The sequence below is a fragment of the Hemiscyllium ocellatum genome, chromosome 7, assembly GCF_020745735.1.
Source record: "Hemiscyllium ocellatum isolate sHemOce1 chromosome 7, sHemOce1.pat.X.cur, whole genome shotgun sequence".
Classification (NCBI taxonomy): Eukaryota; Metazoa; Chordata; class Chondrichthyes; order Orectolobiformes; family Hemiscylliidae; genus Hemiscyllium; species Hemiscyllium ocellatum.
The window spans coordinates 3,625,130-3,646,718 of NC_083407.1; the positions used below are offsets into that span (position 1 = coordinate 3,625,130).

General features: G+C 46.9%; 1 protein-coding gene across 11 annotated transcripts in view; it reads right to left on the minus strand.

The window, feature by feature from the left end:
* tns1b (tensin 1b) overlaps positions 1–21,589 on the minus strand; it is a 592,899-nt gene that overhangs the window by 302,274 nt on the left and 269,036 nt on the right. For 2 of the 11 annotated variants that reach the window (XM_060828198.1, XM_060828195.1), the window contains exon 1: positions 12,117–12,247. The exons of 6 other annotated variants lie outside the window; for them this stretch is intronic. In XM_060828198.1, the coding sequence (XP_060684181.1) occupies positions 12,117–12,158 (42 nt within the window). In that variant the 5' untranslated portion in view covers positions 12,159–12,247. Of the gene's footprint in view, positions 1–194; positions 265–3,612; positions 3,671–12,116; positions 12,248–21,589 lie in introns of those variants that run through there. 3 more of the 11 variants (XM_060828197.1, XM_060828199.1, XM_060828202.1) reach the window with 3 other exon arrangements.

The following is a 21,589-nucleotide window of genomic DNA, read 5'->3' on the forward strand; positions in this document are numbered from 1 at the left end:
GAGATGGAGACAGTGAGACAGGGACTGACTGTACACTGTGCCTTACTGAACATCAACACAACACTGTGACTTGTACAACACCTCCCTCAGCTATTCACACTGTGCCACCCAGTCCCTAACTCTCCCGAAACTGCCAGTCCACAGACACACACTCAGGGCAATCACACTGAGCTCAGCAACTGCTACAATCCTACCTTGGGAACAGGCAGCGGTTAACAAGGTTCCTCCCTCGAACCCGACTCGCTCCTGGACGGTCTTTGCTGTGGTACAGCCTCTCACATCAGGATTACTGTCAGGGAGCTGCATACTGGCACCCAGAGGGAACTTTAACAACAGAATGCTATATATGGAGATGAAGAAAGCAGCAGCAACAGGGCAAGGCAGAGAGATAGTCCGGAGATGAAAACACAGTGCCACACAGACAAACAAAAACTTCACGAGAGAGTGAGAGAGACAGGAGAGAGGGGAAGCAGTCAGACATAAAACACAAAACCTAGCAGATGCCAGAGAAGATCAGACAGAGAAAGAAAGAGGCAATCTGAGAATCCTTAGAGCAACACTGAGAGTTCAGGTTTGGAAAAACAGATGGAGCAGAAAACAGAAGTGAGAAAGTTACAATCGACAGCCCAGTCAGTTTGTGGGGAAACTGTACCCCAGTGAGAGTCAGTGTGTGTGGGACTGTACCCCAGAGAGAGTCAATGTGTGTGGGAGTGTACCCCAGTGAGAGTCAGTGTGTGTGGGACTGTACCCCAGTGAGAGTCAGTGTGTGTGGGAGTGTACCCCAGTGAGGGTCAGTGTGAGTCAGTGTGTGGGGGGGAACTGTACCCCACTGAGAATTACAGTTACCATCCTGATTGCGCTGACTCTCATTCTCAGACTCTGCCCCCAAGTCTAGAATCCCCAACCAGTGGAAACAGTTTATCTTTGTTTGCACTGTCTTGTCCTGTTAATATCTTAAATACTTTAATTGGTTCACCCCTTAACCTTCTGAATTCTCGAGAAAGCAGAGATACTTTGTATAATCTCTCCTCATTGATTAACCCCTGAAGTCCAAGGATCATTTCTGTAAACCTCCATAATACTCCCTCCCAGGTCCTTCCTCATTATTGTGCGGTGCCCAGGTCTGCTCACAGAACTCCAAGTAGGGTCTCCCCCGGATTTGTGTAACTGCACCATACCGTCCATATTCTCTCTATCTGAAGGCAAGCTTTCAATTCCAAATGTATAAATTAACTAAATTTGAATTTCTCCAGCTACTATGATTGGATTTGAAACCACATCCCGAGTGCATCTAGGCCTTGGGATTATGATCCCAATGACATTACCATTTCAAAATCATGAAACTACCATTTAACAGCACCATTACATTCCCATTACGTAACCATTACGTTACTATTACAGTACCATTACATTACCATTACATTACCATTATGTTACCATTACAGCACCATTACATTACCATTACATTACCATTACGTTACCACTACAGCACCATTACATTACCATTACGTCACCACCTCCATTGTCATGGAGAGCCGTGGATATGTTGAAATCAGATTCCTGTTGCTGCCCGGGCTTCCCAAGGGTCAGGAGACCTGCCGATAGAGGAGGGGGTATATGCTTCTGGCTCCACAAGTCATTGAGTTGCTGCAGGGCAGCCCGTGGGCTGGGAGTGGAGATTACCCTCACAGCCAACCTTGAGAAACCTCTAGCCTCTCCCCAGGCCAGAGTGCACCCTCTCTCCCCCTTGTCCTGACCTCCTGTATCCAGGTCCAATCACCTCACACACTGTCTCTCTGAGCCTGACCCCCAGCAGGAGATTCGGCATTCACTTAGTAAGACTTTGTACAATGTCCTTAATATCTGAGCTTTATTTCTGTATTAGTCAAACCCAGGAATCCCTGTGCTTCTCGATTATCGTGGGTGGCACGGTGGCTCAGTGGTTAGCACTGCTACCTCACAGCGCCAGAGACCCGGGTTCAAATCCCACCTCAGGTAACTGACTGTGTGCAGTTTGCACATTCTCCCCGTGTCTGTGTGGGTTTGCTCCGGTTTCCTCCCACAATCCAAAAATCCATGCTCCTTGTTCTTGAACTCCCTGTAAGATGATCCCATTTAGTTCAGAGAGCATTTCCCCAATTTCATGTTCAAACTGCATCATAGAGTCATAGAGATGTACAGCACAGAAACAGACCCTTCGGTCCAACCCGTCTGTGCTGACCAGATATTCCATCCCAATCTAGTCCCATATGCCAGCACCTGGTCCACATCCCTCCAAACCCTTCCTATTCATATACCCATTCCAAATGCCTCTTAAATGCTGTAATTGTACCAGCCTCCACCACTTCCTCTGGCAGCTCATTCCATACACGTACCACCCTCTGTGTGAAACAGTTGCCTCTTAGGTCCCTTTCAAATCTTTCCCCTCTCACCCTAAACCTGTGTTCTCTAGTTCTGGACTCCCCCACCCCAGGGAAAGACTTTGTCTATTTAGTCTATCCATGACCCTCATAATTTTGTAAACCTCTATAAGGTCACCCCTCAGCCTCCGACGCTCCAGGGAAAACAGCCCCAACCTGTTCAGCCTCTCCCTATAGCTCAAATCCTCCAACCCTGGCAACATCCTTGTAAATCTTTTCTGAACCCTTTCAAGTTTCACAACATCTTTCTGATAGGAAGGAGACCAGAATTGCTCGCAATATTCCAACAGTGGCCTAACCAATGACCTGTACAGCCGCAACATGACCTCCCAACTCCTGTACTCAATACTCTGACCAATAAAGGAAAGCATACCAAACGCCTTCTTCACTATCCTATCTACCTGCGACTTCACTTTCAAGGAGCTATGAACCTGCACTCCAAGGTCTCTTTGTTCAGCAACACTCCCCAGGACCTTACCATAAGTCTTGCTCTGATTTGCTTTCCCAATATGCAGCACCTCGCATACATCTAATTCTGCATTAAATCCTATCGGTCAGGCATTTGCTAATTTAACTCCATAGACACACGAGCAGATGAAGGCCACTCAGCCCATCGAGTCTGCTCTGCCATTCATGGTTAATCCAACAATCCTCTACTTCACATTCCTGCCTTTCCCCCAACCCCCCATCCCCTTCCCGACTAAAAACCTGTCTCCGTCAGCCTTGAATATCCTGAATGACCCAGCCTCGACAGCCCTCTGTGGGAAAGAATTCCACAGATCTAGTCCCCACTGAGGGGGAGAATCCCTCCTCATCTCTGTCTTCAATGGACGCCCCCTTTCAGAATATCAGCATTTACGGGAAGGGCAGCTCAGGATCCGGTGGTGAGGAGGTTTCAACAATAATGGGCAAATGGAGGTGGGTTTCTGGGGGTGGGCAAGGACAGGTGGGGCTCTGCAGCGGGCAAGGGGATGCCAGTTTGTAGACAAGAGGCTGCAGTCAAAGGAACAGGAAACACAGAGTTGCCAGAGGTGTCAAAGGTCATTGTGTGACAACTATCTCGAAAGCAGGAGGGGATCTTCCATCATATTGATACTGGCGTCTCTTCCCTCACCTCATTTCATACATTCTTTGCTCTTCTCTGGGGAGTAACAGGGGAAGAGTTGGAGGGATTAGCAGGCAGATGACTAACCTGTTGAATCATCCGTGGTTCCCAGGTACTGGATGAGGGCCTGAACGTAGAGGGACTTTGGTCACAACAGCCCCACTCTCAGCCTTGGAAGCACAAGGTCAGGGTTTGAGTATAGCAACAAGGCTGTTCCTTCCAGTTTACCAGCCAGTACGACACTGTGCCCAGGGAGCGTGGAAACCCAGGAAACCCTCCACAGATATATCAGACCAACCATCCTCAATATACTGGGCCTCAGCACTGGACACAGAACTCCTAACACAGTCTGTCCCACTGGATCATCATCTGTGAATCCTCCATATGTTTTCACAATGAAGACTGTCACCCAGTGTGACCAATTAGGGCTGGGACAGATGCAGGTACAGCAGCTCTCTGTATACTCAATCACACAAGTGGCTCACAGCTCGGTTGTCTTTATTTACGTTCTTTCACTTTAATTAAACCCTAATCATGTCATTTTCCTGCATCAGGAATTCCACACATTCCTTGGCTCACAGTCATCTTGAAAGAGGAACACGCAAGTTTACCAGTCCCCTCCCTCCCTCTGACTCGGTCAGGCAGTGAGGAATCAGCCAGCAGTGTGACAGTCTCCCTGGTCACAGGCTGGGGCAGTGAGGACAGTAACCCATCAGTGAGGACACAGAGACACAACAGTTCAGTACATCACCCCGTCAGTGTGTAGCCTGGGACTCCCAAATTTGGTGAGGAATTACTTTGAGGGCAAATAATTTTACTGTTTCAAAACTTAAAATCACAAGATCCCAAGTTTTTATGACAAGAAAATCTTTATCATATCGAGTGAGAGAAATTAAACAATTGGCAATAAAGTAAACAATCTGTTTTATCCTCAAATATTTGGAATTAACATGAGGTAAGTGTGGACTAACATCTAATCATTCCTGATGAAGGGCTTATGCCCGAAACGTCGAATTTCCTGTTCCTTGGATGCTGCCTGACCTGCAGTGCTTTAACCAGCAACACATTTTCAGCTCTGATCTCCAGCATCTGCAGACCTCACTTTTTACCCTTTACAGAAACATCACAATGCACACTGAATGGTAACTGTGCAGACACTTCTAGATTTTGGCCTCATTTCTGATGAAGGGTTTCGGCCTGAAACATTGATTTTCCTGCCCCTCAGATGCTGCCTGACCTGCTGCGCTTTTCCAACAACAAACTCTCAACTCTGATCTCCAGCATCTGCAGACCTCACTGTCTCCCGTAGACTTTGTCATGAACACACCCTGACATGAAGAATCACAGTCGCTCGCAAAACCATGACTTCCTCAGATTTCTTTCAGAGGAACATAAAAACGAGGTTTAAGAGTAGACAATCGATTGCTAAACATTACATCCAAAGATTCAGATCTGAAATTTGCTCAAAAGTCACACGAGCCAAGACGGTCCCAGGGCCTGTTCATTTCCCAGTTGCTCATTCTGTTCTCCCGAGACAGTATGCCCAACCATTCCGAAGGCTGTGCCAGCACTTAATCCCAATCTTGACCAATTTTGAACATAATACCACTCATCAAATTACTCCCTGTGTAACCGTACAGAGTCAGTGTTTATTCAGCAGGGTAAGGGTCACTCCCTGTGTAACCGTACAGAGTCAGTGTTTATTCAGCAGGGTCAGGGTCACTCACTGTGTAACTGTACAGAGTCAGTATTTATTCAGCAGGGTAAGGGTCACTCACTGTGTAACCGTACAGAGTCAGTGTTTATTCAGCAGGGTAAGGGTCACTCGCTGTGTGACTGTACAGAGTCAGTGTTTATTCAGCAGGGTAAGGGTCACTTACTGTGTAACCGTACAGAGCCAGTGTTTATTCAGCAGGGTAAGGGTCACTCGCTGTGTAACTGTACAGAGTCAGTGTTTATTCAGCAGGGTAAGGGTCACTCACTGTGTAACTGTACAGAGTCAGTATTTATTCAGCAGGGTAAGGGTCACTCGCTGTGTAACCGTACAGAGTCAGTGTTTATTCAGCAAGGTAAGGGTCACTTGCTGTGTAACTGTACAGAGTCAGTGTTTATTCAGCAGGGTAAGGGTCACTTGCTGTGGAACTGTACAGAGTCAGGGTGTATTCAGAGTAAGGGTAAGGGTCACTCGCTGTGTAACTGTACAGAGTCAGTGTGTATTCAGAGTAAGGGTAAGGGTCACTCGCTGTGTGACTGTACAGAGTCAGTGTGTATTCCCTGTGCTGCTGGTAGTTTCTCTATGGCACTGCCTGCCTCCATTGCATCGCTGCCTATTTGTGATGACTGGCCATGGTTGCCAGGTTTCCTTACATGGTTGTGAGCTGCAGTGTGTGTACAGTTTCTGCTGTTGGCTCTTATAAGGGCCTGTGCTGACATGCCAGTGCAAAATTAGTAACAGCCTTTAAACATTAACCAAGTCTAATGGTAGCAGATCCCTGCCTATAGACATGGGGCTGGACAGGACAATGATTCACTCAGCTGCTTCAAGTGCAACATGCTCACTCCTGAGGACAGGGGGAAATGACCGGCCAGGTTACAGCGCACTGCTGCAGCTCACTCAGCTCTATGTTTACACTTCCTGCTGAATGTAATGCCAGCTCATCCTGAACTCTGCTCTCTGCACCGGGGAGGGGGTAACAGTGCCAAGGTGGTGCCAGACACTGTGAGTAGTCTGGGTCGTAGAAACATGGGAACATAGACAACAGGAGCAGGACGTGGCCATTCAGCCCTTCAAACCTGCTCTGCCATTCACTGTGAGCATCACCCACCTCGATAGCCTGCTCCTGCTTCCCCCATGGCCTTTCATCCCTTCCATTTGTGTCCAGCTCCTCCTTAAAAACATTCAAGGTTTTGTCTCAACCCCTTCCTGTGGCAGAGAATCCCACAGGCTCCCCACTCTCGGGGGGGGAAGACATTTCTCCCCGTCTCAGTCTGAAACAGCCTCCCCCAAATACTACGTGTGTGTCCCCTGGCTGCAGACTCCCCCATCATTAGGAACATGTGGAATTTTACAGATTTTCATGAGATTTCCTCCCTCATTCTTTTAAACTCCAGTGAATGTGGTCAAAGAGTGTGGTGCTGGGAAAGCACAGCAGGTCAGGCAGCATCTGAGGAGCAGGAGATTCGACCTTTCAGGCATAAGCCCTTGATCAGGAATTGGGGCTTCTTGTAGTGGTTCTGTTCGCCGAGCTGGAGGTTTTTGTTGCAAACGTTTCGTCCCCTGGCTAGGAGACATCATCAGTGCTGTGGAGCCTCCTATAACTCCTATAGTTATAACCACTATAAATGCCGGAAGAAACATCAAAGAAGCGCTTCGCAGGAGGCTCCAGAGCACTGATGATGTCGCCTAGCCAGGGGACGAAACGTTTGCAACAAAAACTTCCAGCTCGGCGAACAGAACCACTACAACAAGCACCCGAGCTACAAATCTTCGCACAAACTTTGAATTGGGGCTTCTGCCTGAAACGTTGATTCTCCTGCCCCTCGGATACTGCCTGACCTGCTGTGCTTTTCCAGCACCACACTCTCAACTCTGATCTCCAGCATCTGCAGTGTTAACTTTCTCCTAATGTAAGGGTGACCTCGATGACCTTTTGGTGAGCTCCCACCCCCCCCCAATCCTTCTCGAGCTGCCCACAGCCTCTGACACAGTGACTCCCCTGAACCCCAGCCCATCTCCTGCTTCATTCTGACCTGCCTCCTGATGGCCTGACACTCTCCAGTAATGGCTGCTCTTCCTGATCATCTGCGTGAAGGCTCTAACTTTGACACCTCCCCCACCCGCCCCCACCCCTCCCATTGCTCATCACCTTCACCATCTGAAAATCCATTTTCAGGATGATACCCTGCACCAGTTCACGACCAGCTCCCTTGACCCCCACAGATCTGGCTGCAGCCCTGACATCCAGTCAGGGAGTTCCTCAAAGGGCAGACAGTGGCTTCGGTGATATTATTGCTGGAGATCTGGGTCACGTTCTGGGGACTGAATACCACTGCAACAGATGGTGGAACTTCAATTCAATACTAATCTAGAATAACGCTCTAATGATGACCAGGAAATTGTGAGACAAGCCCACCTGGGTCACTAAGTGAAGGAAATCTGCCATTTCACCTGGTCTGGCCTACATGTAACTCCAGACCCACATCAATGTGGTCGACTCTTAACTGGGCAATTAGGGATGGGCATTAATTACTAACTCAATCAGCGGTGCCCACATCCCAGGATTAAAAATATGATAATGACATATTAGGAAAACAGAAGACATAGCCTTTGGACCCCACCAGTTCCATCCTACCCCTTGGTTAGACGGCTGTTTTCTGAGCAGTATTGACTCAGTGGGCCAAAGGGCCTTGCTCTGTGCTGTAGGTTTCTCTGATTCTGCCTCTGTCTCAGGTTGAACATTGTAGGCGCAGCAGATGGTAAAGGAAACAACTCTCAGCCTTAACGCTGAGAGGACTCGAGTCCAGGAACAGGGATGTCTTGTCGCAATTATACAGGGTGATGGTGAGACCACACCTGGTAGATGGTGTGCAGTTGAGAGCTCCTTACCTGAGGAAAGATGTTGTGGTCATGGAGGGAGTGCAGCGGAGGTTTACCTACCAACTCCTGGGATGGCAGGACTGATGTATGAGGAGAGATAAGGTTGGTTTGGACTACACTCATTGGGAGAAAGTGAGGACTGCAGATGTTGGAGATCAGAGTCGAGATTGTGTTGCTGGAAAAGTGCAGCAGATCAGGCAGCTTCCAAGGAGCAGGAGAATCGACATTTCAGGCATAAGCCCTTCATTAGGATCCAAATGGCCTTCATAAGCCAAATGAAGGGCTTATGCCCGAAACGTCAATTCTCCTGCTCCTCGGATGCTGCCTGACCTGCTGCACTCTTCACCCTTACATTTCCGCACCATTTCGTCAGTGTGACAGACCGAAGAAGATTAAAAGACAACTTTCTGGAAAGTTTAGATGCAGATTTGGATGGTGAAAGCGTGTGGAATGAGAAAGGAGAGAGACAGTTTAGGAAAACTGCCACATAGCTCCCCCCCTCCCACCTTGTCAAGATGACGGCAGGAGATTGAGGAACACTTGTGGGAATGACGGGAATAATCCATGGTCTGGTCTGACACACCTCAGACAGATGCCAAGATCTCCCCCCTTGTGGGAAAGAGAGTGGGGAGGTGGGTATAGGGAGTCCCCCACTCTGCTGAGATTTACCCCTCTGACAACAGACCCAACACCCTCTCCATCACTGTTTATGAAGTCGTGCTGCCCGTCGCTTCTGTGGTTTGAACATTAAGACAATCAGTCCCACTGACTTCTTCCCTCTCCTTTTCCAAGTTACCAGCAGCCAGCATTTGCAGAATCTCACATGGAATACTGCTCTCTTCAAGGGATTCGGCAACAACATTTACATGAAGCCAGGCATTTTAAAGCAATGCATCATTCCTGGAACACCACCCAGCTCAGGAATCAGAAATCCCTCAACCCTGGGATTCTGCCTTCCAATCAACACCGGGCTGATTTCTCATCCGTACCCCCTCTCCCTGTAACCCAGGAATCACTGGGCAGTGACCAGGAGCCCTGGTTGATTTTCCCTCTCTCTCTCACTCCCCCTCTGTCTGTAACCCAGGGATCAGTGGACAGTGATCAGGGGCAGGAACCCTGGCTGATTTCCCCTCCCACTCTCTCTCCCTAACCCAGGGATCACTGGGCAGTGATCAGGGGCAGGAACCCTGGCTGATTTCCCCTTCCTCCTTCTCTCTCTCTCTAACCCAGGGATCTCTGGGCAGTGATCAGGGGCTGGAACCCTGGCTGATTTCCCCTCCCACTCTCTCTCTCTAACCCAGGGATCTCTGGGCAGTGATCAGGGGCTGGAACCCTGGCTGATTTCCCTTCCCTCTCTCTCTCTCTCTAACCCAGGGGTCAGTGGACTGGACAAAGTGGACAAAGCAAATCCAGGCTGAGGTGGGCTAGGCCCATTCTGTCCCAGTTCAGCTGAGTACAGCTCACCCACAGACTCAAAACGACATAGGCTGCCCTCGACACAGAGTGAAATGTTAATAGAGCTGTACGTCCTGGTGCTGTCAGTGTGGAGAAAGAGAGGGATAAGGGTAGATGAGAGAGAGAAAGAGGGGGAAAGACAGAAAGAGAGGGGGTGGGACGGGGGAGAAATAGAGAGAGAAAAGACCAAGACAGACACAAAGACAGAGGCTTGATAGAACAAAAGGAGCGAATGAGAAAGAGAAAAGGTAGAAAAGCAGAAAGAGAAACAAACACAGGGAAAAGCAGGAGAAACTCTGCAGCATCTGTGAAGGAAGAGAGATAGAGAGATCGAACCAGACTGGACTCAAACATTCACTCGGTTATTCTCTCTAAAAGATGCTGCCAGACCTGCTGAGTTGTTCCAGCATTCTCTGTGTGTTTTTTTCAGATTTCCAGCATCTGCAGGGTTTCGCTTGAATGATAGATAGTAAATGGGAAAGGGCAATATAGTGAGGGAGTCAATGGAGCAGTCAGAGGGACTGAGGGATGAAGGGGTGCCAGAGAATCACAGAGGGAGAAAGATCGAGTGGTTCTCAAACTGCAATCTCATTCACATTAACCAGAGACATTAAGCACAGAACAGACATGGCAAGAAAAAGGAATAATTAGAAAAGGACAAAGTTAAACATCACCCAACTCCAGGTTATAGTCCAACAGGTTTATTTGGAAGCACTAGCTTTCGGAGCGCTGCTCCTTGGTCAGGTAGCCATTGGGAAGGACCATTGGACACAGAATTTTTATGATCCTGCTCCATAACCACCTGATGAAGGGGCAGCGCTCCGAAAGCTAGTGCTTCCAAATAAACCTGTTGGACTCTAACCTGGTATTGTTTGATTTTTAACTTTGTCTACCCAGTCCAACACCAGCTCCTCCACATCATAGAAAAGGTCAGTAAGCCTTCTTCCAAGAGACAGGAGGGCAGGGGTGCTGAGGGGAGGTGCAAGTGGAACAGCGAGTGAGGGAAGGGTTTCATAAGTGAATAGGAAGCCAATGGGGCCTGCTTGAGATTTGGGAGTGGCTAATTGTTCATTCTCTTCACAAACTGACCCAGCTACTGGAGACAGGACAGACACACCCTGACTCCTTCAGCCTCGACAGAGCTTGGGGTAAAGATCCAAACAAAAACTGCACAGCCCTGGGCGGGGGCAAACCATACAGTACCTGGACCTTGGGGCCACCTGTTGTACATCAGCCAATCTGAGGCAGGTACTGAACTGAGATTATAGTCAGCTTCACAATTCCTGGGTTAGCGAGAGAGAGAGAGAAAGAGAGAGACAGTCAGAGAGAGAGAGACAGACGGACAAACAGAAGGGGAAAATCAGCCAGGGTTCCTGCTCCTGATCACTGTCCAGTGATCCCTGGATTAGAGAGAGACCGAGGGGAAATCAGATTAGAGTGGAGTTGGAAAAGCTCGAGCTCTATTCCTGCTGAAGCGCTTTTTCCTGAAACTTTGATTTTCCTGCTCCTCGGATGCTGCCTGACCTGCTGTGCTTTTCCAGCACCACTCTAATCCAGACTCTAGTTTCCAGCATCTGCAGTTCTTGTTTTTACCTCGAGGGGAAATGGTTTCTGCTCCTGATCACTGTCCAGTGATCCCTGAGTTAGAGAGAGAGAGGGAGTGAGAGGAAATCAGCCAGGGTTCCTGCCCCGATCACTGTCCAGTGATCCCTGGGTTAGAGTGAGTGAGAGGGGAAATCAGCCAGGGTTCCTGCTCCTGATCACTGTCCAGTGAGCCCTGGGTTAGAGAGAGAGTGGGAGTGAGGGAGGGGAAATCAGCCAGGGTTCCTGCTCCTGATCACTGCCCAATGATCTATGATCAAAAAGCTGTGGAGATGAAATCATTGAGTGTATTTAAGACAAAGGTAGATTGATTCTTGATGAGTAAGCGGGAGATTACTGGGAGAAGGCAGGAGAATGGGGTTTTGAAACACATCAGCCATGATCGAATGGTAGAGCAGACTCGATGGACCGAATGGCCTCATTCTGCTCCTGCATCTTATGGTCTAAAGGGAATTCCTTTGGGTCTGTCGGCTGAGGTTGGGAGTAGGCACGGCTGGGATGGCCTCATTGGTAAATGGTTAGCCAACACTCAGTGCCTGTGCTGTTGGATAAGGAATGGCCCAGGGCGAAGGAGTGCTCAAGGGCAGAAAGTGGCATCCCATTCCCACCTAGAAGCAGAGGAGAAGGGAGAGAACATAAAACAAGTCAGGAATCATTGCTGGTGGCATCAAAACTGGTTTACATCTTCCTGATGACTATGTTTTGAAATGTTTTAAATGGTTTCATGCTGCACTTTGCTTCAGTCCTAATCCCTGCGATCCATTTAAAAATTATAATCAACTCGAGTTGGAATGATGATAAACAGCATTGGCCCCTGGCCAAATCTGGGAATATCTGCTCCATCTCCCAGTCCTTGCAAACTGCTGCTTTGAAAGTCTTGAGACTTTGAGAAAATTAGATGCAAGCGAAACAACTTTACAAAGGAAAGATAAATTACCTGACAACTGCGTGGTGCCACGATGGTTGTCTGAGTCTGCATGAGCTTACAGGTAACAGCCGAATGCTAATATTCCCATCTGCTGTCTACACGCACGCAGTCCGTCTGAAAATATCAAACTCTGGGTGCAAAGGAAACCTGGCTCCAGAGACCCCTCCCATACAGACTGGCACTCGGAACATGCCTTTCCTTCCGCAATCTGACATTGAGATATCCCTCATGTAGATTCCTGTTACAATTGGCAAGCACTGACACACACACACAATACACACACACACACAATACACACACACAATACACAATACACACACACAATACACACACACACACAATACACACACACAATACACAATACACACACACAATACACACACACACAATACACACACACACAATACACAATACACACACACAATACACACACACAATACACACACACACGATACACACAATATGCACATACACACAAAACACACACACAATGCACACACACAATACGCACACACACAATACACAAAAGACACACACACACAATACACACACACAAACAATACACACTCACATACACAATACACCCACATACACAATACACCCACATACACAATACACATACATACACAACACACACACACAATACACACACACATACTACACGCACACAATACACACACACAATATAAACACACAATACAGACACGCACAAAATACACACATACACAATAGACACACACACACAATACACATACCAACACAATACACACACATACAATACACACACACGCTACACACACACTACACACACAATAGACACACACACAAGATACACACACAATACACACGCATGCACAAAATACACACACACACAAAATACACACGCACAATACACACACATGCACAATACACAGGTGCACAATACACACACACCCAATACACACACCCAATACACACACCCCCAATACACACACATGCACAATACACACACACAATATATACACATGCACAATACACAAATTCAATACACACACTATACACACACTATAAACACACATGCACAAATGCACACACAAATATACATACCCAAACATGCACACACAAAAATACACTGTTAAAACACACAGACAATCTGAGATATGCATACATGTACACATAGACATACATACAGAATGCACACGCATAAATCCATGTGCAGAAATGCACTTTAAGAAACACAATGCACACACACACAAACACACATACACATGCGCACGTGCACAACGACATACATACATAATTCACAGACACAATATACCAACATTCTAGAGTGGGCGGCACGGTGGCACAGTGGTTAGTACTGCTGCCTCACAGCGCCTGTAGACCCGGGTTCAATTCCCGACTCAGGCGACTGACTGTGTGGAGTTTGCACGTTCTCCCCGTGTCTGCGTGGGTTTCCTCCGGGTGCTCCGGTTTCCTCCCACAGTCCAAAGATGTGCGGGTCAGGTGAATTGGCCAAGCTAAATTGCCCGTAGTGTTAGGTAAGGGGTAAATGTAGGGGTATGGGTGGGTTGCGCTTCGGCGGGTCGGTGTGGACTTGTTGGGCCGAAGGGCCTGTTTCCACACTGTAAGTCTAATCTAAACATGAAACAGACCTTCGGTATAACTAGTCCACACTGCCCGTAATCCCAAACCAGGCAAAAGTGACGATTGCAGATGCTGGAGATCAGAGTCAAGATTAGAGTGGTGCTGGAAAAGCGCAGCAGGTCAGGCAGCATCCGAGGAGCAGGAGAGTCGACGTTTCGGGGGAAAGCCCTTCATCAGGAATCCCTGATGAAGGGCTTTTGCCTGAAACCTTGACTTTCCAGCTTCTCGGATGCTGCCCGACCTGCTGTGCTTTTCCAGCATGACTTAATTTTGACTATAATCCCAAACCAATCTAGTCCCACTTGATTTGCCCATATCTCTCTAAACCTTTTCTATTCATGTATCTGTTCAGATGTCTTTTAAATGTTGTAACTGTACCTGCATCCACCACTTCCTCTGGCAAGTAATTCCACTCATGAACAACTCTCTCTGGAAAATACATTGCCCCACAGGTCCTTTTAAATTATTTTTCCTCTCACCCATGGTCTTGAACTCCTATTAGTAAGTGCACACAAATCCACACATAGCAGCACTGTTACTGAAACAGATGCATACACATAGAGACACACACAAAATACAATTACTGACAAAGAATTAATCAATAACTTTGGGGTACTGAATCTCTGAGCAATAATGATCATAGCATGACAGAATTTCATGTCCAGATTGAAAGGGAGAAGTATGAGTCTGAGATCAGTGTTTTAAACTTAACTAAAGTTACCTGTAGGTAAATGAAAGCTGAGCTGGCTAAAGTGAACCAGAAACTCAATTAAAAGCTGGACAGTAGAGTTGCATGGGTATGCTTTTAAGGAAATATTTAATAGCTCCCAACAATAATATATCCTAATGAGAGAAAAAAATCTTTGCATCATCTCTGGCTAAATAAGGAAGTGAAGGATGATATGTTAGTGATACAGACAGTGTACAAACTTGCAAATGTTAGTGGTAGGTCATCATATTATTTAGATTTTAAGACCAAGAAAGAATGATTTTGCAAAATGACCAAAAGCAGGAAAGTAGATTCTGAGAGAAAGCGAGCCAGGAAGAAATGGATAGCAAGAGATATTAGAAATATTTGAAAGGGAAAAGCTTGTGTGAGAATCTTAGACAGAGAGGCTGGGGAACGAATAATTAAATCAAAGAAATGACAGAGGCCTTGAACAAGTCTTTTGTAGCTATTTTCATGTTAGGACACTTCGAAAACTACCCAACACACGGACTGCAGCGGTTTAAGAAGGTAATTCCCCACCACTGTCTCAAGGGTAACTCGGAACGGGTGATAAATGGTGGTGTTGCCAGTGACACCCATGTCCAGTCAGTGAATAACTAAAAACTTCCCAAGGAGAAATGAAATTTGTGGGCTGAAATGTTGGCAGGAATTTCAGGTAATAACCATGACCAGAGAGAAGGTGCTGGGAAAACTGTTAACGCTGGCAAGTTGCGAGGACCTGATAGTATGTATCCGAGCACCTTAAAAGACTGAAATACGATGATAGACGTAGCATTGGTTACAGTTTTCCAACTTCCTTACATACCGGCAAAGAAAATTCAGCAGAAAACAGTGAATGTAATATTAAACTCAGGAAGGAGGCAGAAAACAGGAAACTATAGCCAGCCAGTCTAACATCTATCATAGGGAAACTGCTGGAAGTGATTGGTGAGGGGGAAAGGGAACCATAATGTGACCTGAGAGTGTTAATATGGCTTTGTGAAAGGGAAATGGTAACTTATTACACTTTGTTGAGGAAGTAACAAGGAAAGTGAGTGCAGCTGAAGCAGAGTGCAAATCTGACAGTTTCATGGTCTAGGGAGTTCAATGAGGACGGGAGATAGCTGTTTGTCCCTTTTTCTGACTTTCTCACCCACCATGAGAATGGGAGTTAAAAAGGTGCAGCAGGGTACAGCCAGCCAGCAGGAGATAGAATCGATGCACAGAGGGCTAGGGAAGAAGCTGGTTTGTGATTCACAGATAGCTATTCTATTTTCTCTAATAGAAGTAAGTAGTTTATAAAGTTACAGTACGGCAGGTCAGCTTGGCCAAGTGGAATGTACATACTGCAGCATGTGGGAAGAAATGGATGTCTCTAATGAATACATGGGGAGGCAGTGGCTTTGCACTGGGCCCCCTTGCTGAGATGTTTGTATCATCGATAGTCACAGGTGAGATGTCGGAAGACTGGAGGTTGGCTAACCTGACGTTGGTGGTGGGCAAGTTGTTGGAGGGAATCTTGAGGGACAGGATGCATATATATTTGGAAAGGCAAAGACTGATTAGGGATAGTCAACATGTCTTTGTGCGTGGGAAATCATGTCTCACAAACTTGATTGAGTTTCTTGAAGAAGTAACAAAGAGGATTGATGAGGGCACAGCAGTGGACCTGATCTATATAGACTTCAGTAAGGCATTCAACAAGGTTCCTCATGGCAGACCGGTTAGCAAGGTTAGATCACAAATGATCCAGGAAGAGCTGGTCAATTGGATGCAGAACTGGCTTGAAGGTAGAAGTCAGAGGGTGATGGTAGAGGGTTGTTTTTCAGACTGGAGGCCTGTGACCAGTGGAGTGCCACAAGGATCGGTGCTGGGCCCACTTCTTTTTGTCATTTATATAAATGATTTGGATGAGAACCTAGAAGGTATGGTTACTAAGTTTGCAGATGACACCAAAATTGGAGGTGTAGTGGATAGCAAAGAAGGTTACCTCGGATTACAATGGGATCTTGATCAGATGGGCCAATGGGCTGAGAAGTGGCAGAGTTTAGTTCAGATACATGTGAGGTGCTGCATTTTGGGAAAACAAATCTTAGCAGGACTTATACACTTAATGGTGAGGTCTTGGGGAGTGTTGCTGAACAAAGAGACCTCGGAGTCTCTGCTTTGGAGAAGATGCAGAGAAGGTTTATGAGGATGTTGCCTGGTATGGAAGGTGCTAGCTATGAAGAGAGGTTGAGTAGATTAGGTTTGTTTTCATTAGAAAAAAGGAGATTGAGGAGGGACCTGAATAAGGTTTACAAAATCATGAAGGGTATAGACAGGGTGGATAGAGATAAGCTTTTTCCCAGGATGAGGGATTCATAATAAGAGATCATGTGTTTATGGTGAGAGGTGAAAAGTTTAAGGGAGGTATACACAGCAAGTACTTCACACAGAGGGTGGTGGATGTCTGGAATGCATTGCCAGCAGAGGTGGTAGAGGCAGGCATGGTAGATTCAGTTAAGATGCATTTGGATACATTCATTGGTAGGTGGGGAGCAGTGGGATACAGGTGCTTAGGAATTAAGTGACAGATTTAGACCATGGATTTGGATCAGCTTAGGCTTGGAGGGCCGAAGGGTCCGTTCCTGGGTTTTAAATTTTCTTGTTCTTTCTTTGTTCTTTGGAGTGCAGGTTCATAGCTCCTTGAAAGTGGAGTCACATGTAGATAGGATAGTGAAGAAGGTGTTTGGTATGCTTTCCTCTATTGGTCAGACTATTGAGTACAGGAGTTGGGAGATCATGTTGCGGCTGTATAGGACATTGATTCGGCCACTGTTGGAATATTTTGTGCAATTCTGGCCTCCTTCCCATTGGAATGATGTTGCGAAACTTGAAAGGGTTCAGAAAAGATTTACAAGGATGTTGCCAGGGTTAGAGGATCTGAGCTACAGGGAGAGGCTGAACAGGCTGGGGCTGTTTTCCCTGGAGCGTCGGTGGCTTGTTTCCCCTCACTCATTAAACATCTCTATCTATCTCAGCCTTGAATATATACTTAAACATTCCAGTTTTAACAGCCCTCTGTTGTAAAGAATTCCACACATTCACTCCTTTTTGAAAGTAAAAATCCTCATCTGTTTAAAACAGGTGACCCCTTACTCTGAGATGCTGCCCTCTGGTCTTAGACTCTCCCACACAGAGAAACAGCCTCCCCACACCTCCCCTGTCAGACCCTAAGGATCGTTATGTGTTTCAATAAGGTCATCTCTCATTTTTCTAACCCCCATTGAGTCGAGGCCCAACCTACTCACCCTCTCCTCATGAGACAGTCCCTCCATCCCCGGGATCAGCCGAGTGAAACTTCTCTGGACTGCCCCCAATGGCAGCCTCTTTCCTCAGATAAGGGAGCCCCAAAACTCTTCACAGTATTCCAGCTGGGGTCTGACCAGTATAGTTTTAGCAAGACTTCTCTCCTTTGTTACTCTACACTCTTTGTAATACTTTGGAAGACATTTCTTCCTACTGAACTATGTTGGCCTTTTTTTCCAAGGGGGTTTGAGAGTTTAGGGGGACAGGATTCCAGAGCTTTAGTCCCAGACAAGTGGGGAATCATTGTCAGTGGAAAAGAGACCAGAAGTGGGTGAGGGCAGGGTGCTGCAGGGCTTTAGGAGGCTATAGGAAGGTAGAGGTTTAGGCAATGATGGTGAACCAATGGGGCTCGAGCTGGGGAGACGCCATTAAGCCCAAGGTTTAGAACATCCATAGCATCATAGAATCCCTACAATGTGTAAGAAGGCCATTCAGCCCATTGAGGACATACTGACCCTCTGAAGAGCATCCCACCCAGACTCATCCCCCCATCCTATCCCTGCATTTCCCGTGGTTAATCCACATAACCTGCACATGCCTGAACACCGTGGGCAATCTCTCATAGGCAATCTACCCTAACCTGCACATCTTTGGACTGTGGGAGGAAACCGGAGCACCCGGAGGAAACCCACGCAGACACGGGGAGAATGTGCAAACTCCACACAGTCAGTCGCCTGAGGCTGGAATCGAACCCGGTTCCCTGGCGCTGTGAGACAGCAGTGATAACCATTGAGCCTGCACATCACTCTAGTGGGTCCGAGCCAATGCTGTGAGTACTGGGGTTTCAGGTAAAGAGGGGTTTGGTGAGTTTGACCATCGGGCAGTGAGAGTGGAGCTGAAGGATCTGGAGAATAGAGGTTGAGAGAGTACCAGGAAACCACGGAGAGTCTGTTCTACGGCAGACTGAGGCACTGATAATAAAAACAGCTCTGAGAAAAATTATATCAGACTCAAAACATAATTCTCTTTCTCCCTCCACAGATGCCAACTGTCCTGCCCTGTTTCTCTATTCTGGTATGGGTAGTGGTTTCAGGCACAATGGCGGGACTGGATGATAGGCTGTAGGTAGTCCAACTGATGGTGGGGGCAACCTATAGAGACTGTGACAAGGCTCAGGGGCAAATAGCACACCTGAGGTGTATACAGCATGGCTCATGCCTCAGCAGGGATTAACAAAGTGACCCATCAAATGTTACCAATTAATCACTATCTGCTGCAGAAATCATGTGTCCAATTTCACGGCAACCCCAAAATAATCTTAAACGGGTGTGCAATGGATGGCCACACCGTCTTACGGGAGATGCACAGCAGTGAATATGAATGTAGGTGCCTTCTCACACTCCCCCTCCCCCTAACCCATGCTTGGCTACTCTCAGCATCTCATTCTCTCCCCCTTCTCTTACTTTGTCTCATTTAAGTTGGTTGTGTGTATCTCGCTCTCCCCACTGTCTTACCAAGACAGCTCCTGAGTGAAGTGATAGCGCCCGTGTCTCTAAGCACCAGGAGATGGTGATGGAGCTCAGGGAAAAGGTGACAACGTGGTACATCAGCTAATGCTGTAGGCCATGAGGTCAGCCTCAATGAGTCTACTATATTCTGCAAATATTCTATTTAAGTAATAACAAGATGGCAGTAATATTTATTATTTTAACCGGAAAATAACATGCAAAAAGTCATAATTTTGGAGTCTGGGGACCTAACCCTATTGTTACCATCAGTTTTTAAGGTCTACACGTATGAATTGATCGTTCACAGAGGATTTTAGGAATGAAATTCTCACAAAGGGATGACTGTTTAACTGAGGAAATGTTCTTTCTGCTGATGTGACAGTAAGGTCACATTTCTCCTGATTAAACACTCGTGATCTGTGTGGCCCCCTTTAAATCAGGTACACTCAGAGCTGATCTTGAGACGATGATGCTTTCTGATTTTATATTGGAAAATTGCTCAAATCTATTTAGTCAGACTCACAGAACAGTTGCCTAGGGCAACCCAAGCTAGCCTCAGCTCTTAAAATCCAACATTGAATTTTTGGCTGAACTCTCTCTTGTCTTGTGACAGATGCTGGAGACTAGATTATAGTTAAAAACAAGTTGTAATAATTCTCCTAAGGCAAGAAAACCGAATGAGATGTAGCTGAGGAAACTGAGGGAATTGAGAGAGGAAATTGTGAAAGGATTGGCCATAACCTTCCAGTCCTCCTCAGGTAGAAGGGTGGTCCCAGAGGACAGGAGAACTGCAAACATTATGTCCCTGTTCATAGGAAGGTGTAAACATAATCACAGAAACGACAGGCCAGTCAGGGGGTGAGAAACCTTTATAAAATACTCAACAGAGACAAATTCTACAGGCACTTGGATAAAAAGCAGACGATTAGTGAAAGCCAGCATCAATTTGTTCAGGTCAAGTTATGTTTAACTCACTTGGTGGAGTATTGTGAGAGGTCAATGAGGGTAATGCAGATGCTGTGATGTCATTGGACTTCTAGAAAGTTTTTTTTTAGATTAGATTAGACTTACAGTGTGGAAACAGGCCCTTCGGCCCAACAAGTCCACACCGACCCGCCGAAGCGAAACCCACCCATACCCCTACATTACCCCTTACCTAACACTATGGGCAATTTAGCATGGCCAATTCACCTGACCCGCACATCTTTGGACTGTGGGAGGAAACCGGAGCACCCGGAGGAAACCCACGCAGACACGGGGAGAACGTGCAAACTCCACACAGTCAGTCGCCTGAGTCGGGAACTGAACCCGGGTCTTCAGGCGCTGTGAGGCAGCAGTGCTAACCACTGTGCCACCGTGCCGCCCATAAAGTGTTTGATAAAATGCCACAAAACAGGCTTGTCTGTAAAGTGTGGCCGGGCAAGCTGAGAAATGGATAAAAGAGGACACTGGATCCTGGGCTATATCAGTAAAGGCACAGAATACAAGGGAGAACCTTTGTGAAACACAGGGGGGCATTCTGCTCCATTCTGGGCACACAGGGTGGGAGGGTATTAGAGAGGGTGCAGGACAGATTTGTGACTCTGGTTCCAGGGAAGCGGAACATAAGGTGGAATGACTGGAGAAGCTGGAGATGTTCTCCTTTAAGTCAAGAGGGTTGAGAAGATAAAGTTATCCAAAGTCCTGAGAGTTCCGGACAGAATAAAGAGGGAGAAGCCACTCCTGTCGGTGGAGAGCCCTGAGCCCTGAAGAAGAGTCATTGGATTCAAACCATTAACGCTACTTTCTCTCTGAAGATGCCGCCAGACCTGCTGAGTTTCACCAATAATTTTTCCCATTGGTGGAGGGGATAGGAATGCACAATTTCGGAGCAGTCGCTGGTATATTCAGGATAATGGGAAATAATGGCATGGAGCGAGAATCTTTCTTTCACAAAACCATCTGATTTCTTGTAACTTTCTCAACAGAAACCAAGAGCAGTGACAGACCCTTCAGCCCTTCTAGCCTGCTCCACCATTGGATATGATCTTGGCTCTACCTCAACACCATGCTTATGCTTTCTTCTGATATCCCTCGATGCCTTTAAAATCTAAAAGAAAAGTTAGCCTCTTCCTTGAATTTGCTCAATGACTTGATTCCACAGTTTTCTCTCGTAAGTTCACCAACCTCTGAGGGAAAAAAAGAACAATAATCTACTCTGTATTCTGAGACTAACCTGCTGATCCTTCTCTTCCCAGCCAGGGAAACCTCCTCCCTGCATCTACTGGGACCACCCTGCCATCCCGGATCTCAGTCATTGTCGAAGCGAGTGATGCTGGAAAAGCACAGCAGGTCAGGCAGCATCCAAG